This window comes from Dreissena polymorpha, chromosome 2 (assembly GCF_020536995.1).
Source record: "Dreissena polymorpha isolate Duluth1 chromosome 2, UMN_Dpol_1.0, whole genome shotgun sequence".
Taxonomy (NCBI): Eukaryota; Metazoa; Mollusca; class Bivalvia; order Myida; family Dreissenidae; genus Dreissena; species Dreissena polymorpha.
In genome coordinates, this window is record NC_068356.1 from 98,156,647 (window position 1) to 98,164,889 (window position 8,243).

Below are 8,243 nucleotides of genomic sequence, written 5' to 3' on the forward strand. Positions count from 1 at the left end.
TTTATTATGAAAAACAGTTCAACATTAAAAATTAACGTGGAATTTTATATAGAGTAATACATGATGAAGATCAAGTTATAGAAAACTTGTTGTACCAGACTGTTACAAAAAAGATATCCTAAAAGGAGTACTGACAATGTAGGCATCCCGGAAAAGAAAGAACAATGAGGTTGATGAGGGAGAGATTTTACTGGCCAGGGATGGTAGCTGAAATAGATGATTATGTGAACAAATTTGATAGATGTTTAAGGCGGAATTCTGTTGTAGGTAGAGCTCCACTAGTGAGTATTTACCCACAATCCTTTGGAATTAGTTTGTTTCGACTACTTGACTCTGGAACCATCTAAAGGAGGTATCAGTAACATCTTGATTATCACAGATCATTACACAAAATATGCTGTTGCCATACCGACAAAAAATCAAACTGCGAAAACAACAGCTGAAGCGTTTTATAACAACTTTGTAGTGAATTACGGAATACCACCAACACGTTTACATTCGGACCAGGTGCTAATTTTGAAAGCGACATTATCAAGGAACTTTGTAATTAACAGACATTAAAAAAAGCCATACAACACCTTACCATCCTCAAGGCAATTCAGGGCCTGAGAGATTTAATAGAACCTTATTAGATATGCTTGGACCTTGAATAATGACAGAAAAAAGATTGGAAAAAGTACATTGGACATCTTGTATATTCTTATAACTGTGTACCACATGAGTCAACAAGGTATTCACCATATGAATTAATGTTTGGAAGGAAGCCGAGACTTCCTATTGATGCAACATTTGAAAAAATCAGAGAACAAACATTAGTAAGGAGACAGTTGACTACATTAAAGAGCTGAAGAAAATGGACACTACCAGAAAGATAGTACAAATTCATACAGAAAAAGCCAAAACTAAACAGAAAAAAGGCTATGACAAAAAGCAAAAGCTGTCAAAATATCTGTAGGAGATAAAGTTTTAGTTAAACGACTGGCATTTGATGGCAAACATAAATTGAAGACAAATATGAAAATGAAGTATATGAAGTTGTGCAACAGCCAAGGGATGATATACCTGTATTCAAAGTCAGAAATGAAGATATTGGAAAGAAAGAGTATTGCATCGAAACCATTTGTTTCGAATAGAGGGACAGGAAAATGAAAGTGAAGAATTGATTGCTGAGCAGTGCAAAGATTATGAAACAGACGTTTCAGTGAAAAGGAGTTAGGTGACGTCACCAGAAATGATGATTCCGAAAGTGAAGAGGAAGCGTACTTTGTATTACTACATTGGCAAATGGGGACGCCCATGCTTCATTCACTAAGAGTAAGAATCAGGAGATTGAAATCTGAGTGTTTGATTCAGAATCAGAGTCTGAAACAATGTTGAGTCAGATAATGTTGCAGTGGGACATGCTGTAGTAATCAACCTGAAGGGTTGGATACAAGGAGAATGTTGAGCCCAAAGCTGATAATTCAGAGGCTAGTGAGATATTGTACCAGATGAAGTGATACAGAATTATATCTGAACATAAGAGGCAAATAAAATAGAACCACAGGAAAAGAATAGGAACAGTAGTGGTATAGAAATTAATGCAGAAAGGTCAAGACATGAGATAGATCATAGTGGAAGTGTTAAGAGTAAAACATCACCTGTTCCTCAACTTCGAAGATCTGTGAGGCCTAGAAAACCACCCGATAGATATGGTGCGTATCTAATGACCTCAACGACACCAAACACTAGAAAGTAAAATAATGAATTTAATATTTACTTAATTTCAGGGGTTTTGGAAGATATGGATGTTGAAATTGCCAATAAATTAGTTGGGGTAATATTTCAGTGAAAACTGACAGGATTTGATATGTTTTTTTACATTGATTTAAAATATGTGTGTAAACTTGTATATAGTTTTAACAATTACATGTGCATTGAAATGATTTCATAGAAGTATTATTTAGACATTATTGTCTGATTGTTATATTTGGTTTCTGAATACAAATCATTTCACAACATGTAAATGTTCAATGCTATGTTGAGTATTGATACATGTATATAATACATGATATAATATTGTTGTATGTACATGCATGTTTAGATTGTATTAAGGTTTAATTTGTATATAACTGTGTATTGCTTACAGTTACATCATTACAGTTACATCACATAATTTAGGATAGAAATTGTGTTTATCTTAAATATGAGATACATATATCTTGCATAACTAAAAAAAAAAACAAAAAAACAACATCATTAAAAATATAATTTAATTGTTCATTATAGTTTAAGTTAATCAAAACAATATAAATAAATATAAATGATAACAAAAATTATAGTCAATGTATCTTTTGTCTTTAATATAAATGTATACAATAATCTAAAACTAAATTAAAATAAAATGTTAATAAAAATAAATAAAATTAAAATAATTTAGTTTTAAAAAGACCTGCGAGGTCGCAGTAAAAGGTGGGGAGGAGGAGCTTGGATGGTTGGTGCAGTTACTATTATGTAGTGATTGAGTGTAATGTAGTTGACATTTTTTTGTCGTTTAGATCTTGTTATAGTATTATTTGTAATAAATACAATGTATTTGCTTTTTAATAAGTACCTCGAGAAGATAAGTATGGAGATTGACGGATTTGACTGATTGGGTCTATGACGGGACGTCATTTCTCGAAGTGGGGGAGTATGTGACCGGGTCGACTTTCTCCCGATTTGTCTTAATAGTGGTTTATAACCCTTACCTATTATTTTAACATTATATTTCTTGAGTGTGATCACATGATCATATCCGAGGGAAAAGGTGGAAGACATTTTTATGTAATCTAAAACCACCAGTTAAAACTTCACTCTAGTGGTCAATATTGGTTCGTATGTTTGTATTTGATTGTATGTTATTGAAAACGGTTGCAATGCATTGTTTTCTTGTATTTTGTTTGAGGTTTGACATGTAAAATTTCAAATCATATGATTTCGCGAATGTTCAGAATGGCAGCAAATTAGTATATTCACTTTTAGATAACAACTTATACACTCAGTTGAAACACCATAATATCTGTTTGCATGCTCTAATTTACAGCACCAGTAGGTGAGAGAGGATTGATAGAAGAGAAAGAGAAAAGGGGACTCAATTCCACAATTGTAAGAATTGTATAACTTGTATAAATTGTATTGTGTTTTGAAGAAATATTTGTTAACTAATTATTTGGAAAGTTGTTGATGCTGCGTTGCTGTATTATGATTATTGTTGTCATTGTTGTGGCATGGATCTTATATGACTGGTTTTGAGTCAATATAAATTACATGTTAAGGCCACTAGAAACAAACTATTGTTTATTGTTTAGTATTTTATTGTTTATATATTTCAGAAGCCTTCGATTGAGATTCACACTCTTTGGCATGCGTTATTTCATCTGCATAATTTTGATTATTAACTTTCTAACCTTATCCGAGAAGTGACTTGGAAACTTCTTGAATTTAATTATCTTGTGTATTTGGTTTACGACACCCCGAAACAAGGGTGGCACTGAGACGCCACATTGCACTTTTGGCATGCGTGGCCCATCGGGCCAAACAAGTCTGCCAAGTTTCGTCGCTCTGGGTCACCTACTCCGAGAGATAATCGCGACTTCAGGCTCCTATTATGGGGTAACGGGGCCAATACGGGCCAGTTAGCGTACCTTCGGCGACACTTTCACCGGAAGCGGTGGCACTGAGACGCCACATTGCACTTTTGGCATGCGTGGCCCATCGGGCCAAACAAGTCTGCCAAGTTTCGTCGCTCTGGGTCACCTACTCCGAGAGATAATCGCGACTTCAGGCTCCTATTATGGGGTAACGGGGCCAATACGGGCCAGTTAGCGTACCTTCGGCGACACTTTCACCGGAAGCGGTGGCACTGAGACGCCACATTGCACTTTTGGCATGCGTGGCCCATCGGGCCAAACAAGTCTGCCAAGTTTCGTCGCTCTGGGTCACCTACTCCGAGAGATAATCGCGACTTCAGGCTCCTATTATGGGGTAACGGGGCCAATACGGGCCAGTTAGCGTACCTTCGGCGACACTTTCACCGGAAGCGGTGGCACTGAGACGCCACATTGCACTTTTGGCATGCGTGGCCCATCGGGCCAAACAAGTCTGCCAAGTTTCGTCGCTCTGGGTCACCTACTCCGAGAGATAATCGCGACTTCAGGCTCCTATTATGGGGTAACGGGGCCAATACGGGCCAGTTAGCGTACCTTCGGCGACACTTTCACCGGAAGCGGTGGCACTGAGACGCCACATTGCACTTTTGGCATGCGTGGCCCATCGGGCCAAACAAGTCTGCCAAGTTTCGTCGCTCTGGGTCACCTACTCCGAGAGATAATCGCGACTTCAGGCTCCTATTATGGGGTAACGGGGCCAATACGGGCCAGTTAGCGTACCTTCGGCGACACTTTCACCGGAAGCGGTGGCACTGAGACGCCACATTGCACTTTTGGCATGCGTGGCCCATCGGGCCAAACAAGTCTGCCAAGTTTCGTCGCTCTGGGTCACCTACTCCGAGAGATAATCGCGACTTCAGGCTCCTATTATGGGGTAACGGGGCCAATACGGGCCAGTTAGCGTACCTTCGGCGACACTTTCACCGGAAGCGGTGGCACTGAGACGCCACATTGCACTTTTGGCATGCGTGGCCCATCGGGCCAAACAAGTCTGCCAAGTTTCGTCGCTCTGGGTCACCTACTCCGAGAGATAATCGCGACTTCAGGCTCCTATTATGGGGTAACGGGGCCAATACGGGCCAGTTAGCGTACCTTCGGCGACACTTTCACCGGAAGCGGTGGCACTGAGACGCCACATTGCACTTTTGGCATGCGTGGCCCATCGGGCCAAACAAGTCTGCCAAGTTTCGTCGCTCTGGGTCACCTACTCCGAGAGATAATCGCGACTTCAGGCTCCTATTATGGGGTAACGGGGCCAATACGGGCCAGTTAGCGTACCTTCGGCGACACTTTCACCGGAAGCGGTGGCACTGAGACGCCACATTGCACTTTTGGCATGCGTGGCCCATCGGGCCAAACAAGTCTGCCAAGTTTCGTCGCTCTGGGTCACCTACTCCGAGAGATAATCGCGACTTCAGGCTCCTATTATGGGGTAACGGGGCCAATACGGGCCAGTTAGCGTACCTTCGGCGACACTTTCACCGGAAGCGGTGGCACTGAGACGCCACATTGCACTTTTGGCATGCGTGGCCCATCGGGCCAAACAAGTCTGCCAAGTTTCGTCGCTCTGGGTCACCTACTCCGAGAGATAATCGCGACTTCAGGCTCCTATTATGGGGTAACGGGGCCAATACGGGCCAGTTAGCGTACCTTCGGCGACACTTTCACCGGAAGCGGTGGCACTGAGACGCCACATTGCACTTTTGGCATGCGTGGCCCATCGGGCCAAACAAGTCTGCCAAGTTTCGTCGCTCTGGGTCACCTACTCCGAGAGATAATCGCGACTTCAGGCTCCTATTATGGGGTAACGGGGCCAATACGGGCCAGTTAGCGTACCTTCGGCGACACTTTCACCGGAAGCGGTGGCACTGAGACGCCACATTGCACTTTTGGCATGCGTGGCCCATCGGGCCAAACAAGTCTGCCAAGTTTCGTCGCTCTGGGTCACCTACTCCGAGAGATAATCGCGACTTCAGGCTCCTATTATGGGGTAACGGGGCCAATACGGGCCAGTTAGCGTACCTTCGGCGACACTTTCACCGGAAGCGGTGGCACTGAGACGCCACATTGCACTTTTGGCATGCGTGGCCCATCGGGCCAAACAAGTCTGCCAAGTTTCGTCGCTCTGGGTCACCTACTCCGAGAGATAATCGCGACTTCAGGCTCCTATTATGGGGTAACGGGGCCAATACGGGCCAGTTAGCGTACCTTCGGCGACACTTTCACCGGAAGCGGTGGCACTGAGACGCCACATTGCACTTTTGGCATGCGTGGCCCATCGGGCCAAACAAGTCTGCCAAGTTTCGTCGCTCTGGGTCACCTACTCCGAGAGATAATCGCGACTTCAGGCTCCTATTATGGGGTAACGGGGCCAATACGGGCCAGTTAGCGTACCTTCGGCGACACTTTCACCGGAAGCGGTGGCACTGAGACGCCACATTGCACTTTTGGCATGCGTGGCCCATCGGGCCAAACAAGTCTGCCAAGTTTCGTCGCTCTGGGTCACCTACTCCGAGAGATAATCGCGACTTCAGGCTCCTATTATGGGGTAACGGGGCCAATACGGGCCAGTTAGCGTACCTTCGGCGACACTTTCACCGGAAGCGGTGGCACTGAGACGCCACATTGCACTTTTGGCATGCGTGGCCCATCGGGCCAAACAAGTCTGCCAAGTTTCGTCGCTCTGGGTCACCTACTCCGAGAGATAATCGCGACTTCAGGCTCCTATTATGGGGTAACGGGGCCAATACGGGCCAGTTAGCGTACCTTCGGCGACACTTTCACCGGAAGCGGTGGCACTGAGACGCCACATTGCACTTTTGGCATGCGTGGCCCATCGGGCCAAACAAGTCTGCCAAGTTTCGTCGCTCTGGGTCACCTACTCCGAGAGATAATCGCGACTTCAGGCTCCTATTATGGGGTAACGGGGCCAATACGGGCCAGTTAGCGTACCTTCGGCGACACTTTCACCGGAAGCGGTGGCACTGAGACGCCACATTGCACTTTTGGCATGCGTGGCCCATCGGGCCAAACAAGTCTGCCAAGTTTCGTCGCTCTGGGTCACCTACTCCGAGAGATAATCGCGACTTCAGGCTCCTATTATGGGGTAACGGGGCCAATACGGGCCAGTTAGCGTACCTTCGGCGACACTTTCACCGGAAGCGGTGGCACTGAGACGCCACATTGCACTTTTGGCATGCGTGGCCCATCGGGCCAAACAAGTCTGCCAAGTTTCGTCGCTCTGGGTCACCTACTCCGAGAGATAATCGCGACTTCAGGCTCCTATTATGGGGTAACGGGGCCAATACGGGCCAGTTAGCGTACCTTCGGCGACACTTTCACCGGAAGCGGTGGCACTGAGACGCCACATTGCACTTTTGGCATGCGTGGCCCATCGGGCCAAACAAGTCTGCCAAGTTTCGTCGCTCTGGGTCACCTACTCCGAGAGATAATCGCGACTTCAGGCTCCTATTATGGGGTAACGGGGCCAATACGGGCCAGTTAGCGTACCTTCGGCGACACTTTCACCGGAAGCGGTGGCACTGAGACGCCACATTGCACTTTTGGCATGCGTGGCCCATCGGGCCAAACAAGTCTGCCAAGTTTCGTCGCTCTGGGTCACCTACTCCGAGAGATAATCGCGACTTCAGGCTCCTATTATGGGGTAACGGGGCCAATACGGGCCAGTTAGCGTACCTTCGGCGACACTTTCACCGGAAGCGGTGGCACTGAGACGCCACATTGCACTTTTGGCATGCGTGGCCCATCGGGCCAAACAAGTCTGCCAAGTTTCGTCGCTCTGGGTCACCTACTCCGAGAGATAATCGCGACTTCAGGCTCCTATTATGGGGTAACGGGGCCAATACGGGCCAGTTAGCGTACCTTCGGCGACACTTTCACCGGAAGCGGTGGCACTGAGACGCCACATTGCACTTTTGGCATGCGTGGCCCATCGGGCCAAACAAGTCTGCCAAGTTTCGTCGCTCTGGGTCACCTACTCCGAGAGATAATCGCGACTTCAGGCTCCTATTATGGGGTAACGGGGCCAATACGGGCCAGTTAGCGTACCTTCGGCGACACTTTCACCGGAAGCGGTGGCACTGAGACGCCACATTGCACTTTTGGCATGCGTGGCCCATCGGGCCAAACAAGTCTGCCAAGTTTCGTCGCTCTGGGTCACCTACTCCGAGAGATAATCGCGACTTCAGGCTCCTATTATGGGGTAACGGGGCCAATACGGGCCAGTTAGCGTACCTTCGGCGACACTTTCACCGGAAGCGGTGGCACTGAGACGCCACATTGCACTTTTGGCATGCGTGGCCCATCGGGCCAAACAAGTCTGCCAAGTTTCGTCGCTCTGGGTCACCTACTCCGAGAGATAATCGCGACTTCAGGCTCCTATTATGGGGTAACGGGGCCAATACGGGCCAGTTAGCGTACCTTCGGCGACACTTTCACCGGAAGCGGTGGCACTGAGACGCCACATTGCACTTTTGGCATGCGTGGCCCATCGGGCCAAACAAGTCTGCCAAGTTTCGTCGCTCTGGGTCACCT

General features: G+C 46.5%; 1 protein-coding gene across 1 annotated transcript in view; it reads right to left on the reverse strand.

Moving 5' to 3' along the window:
- LOC127869927 (uncharacterized) overlaps nt 1–343 on the reverse strand; it is a 7,584-nt gene extending 7,241 nt beyond the window's left edge. Inside the window, exon 1 of the mRNA XM_052412585.1 lies at nt 298–343. Coding sequence (XP_052268545.1) covers nt 298–343 — 46 coding nt within the window. The remainder of the gene's footprint in view (nt 1–297) is intronic.
- Between the last annotated feature and the right edge of the window lie 7,900 nt (nt 344–8,243).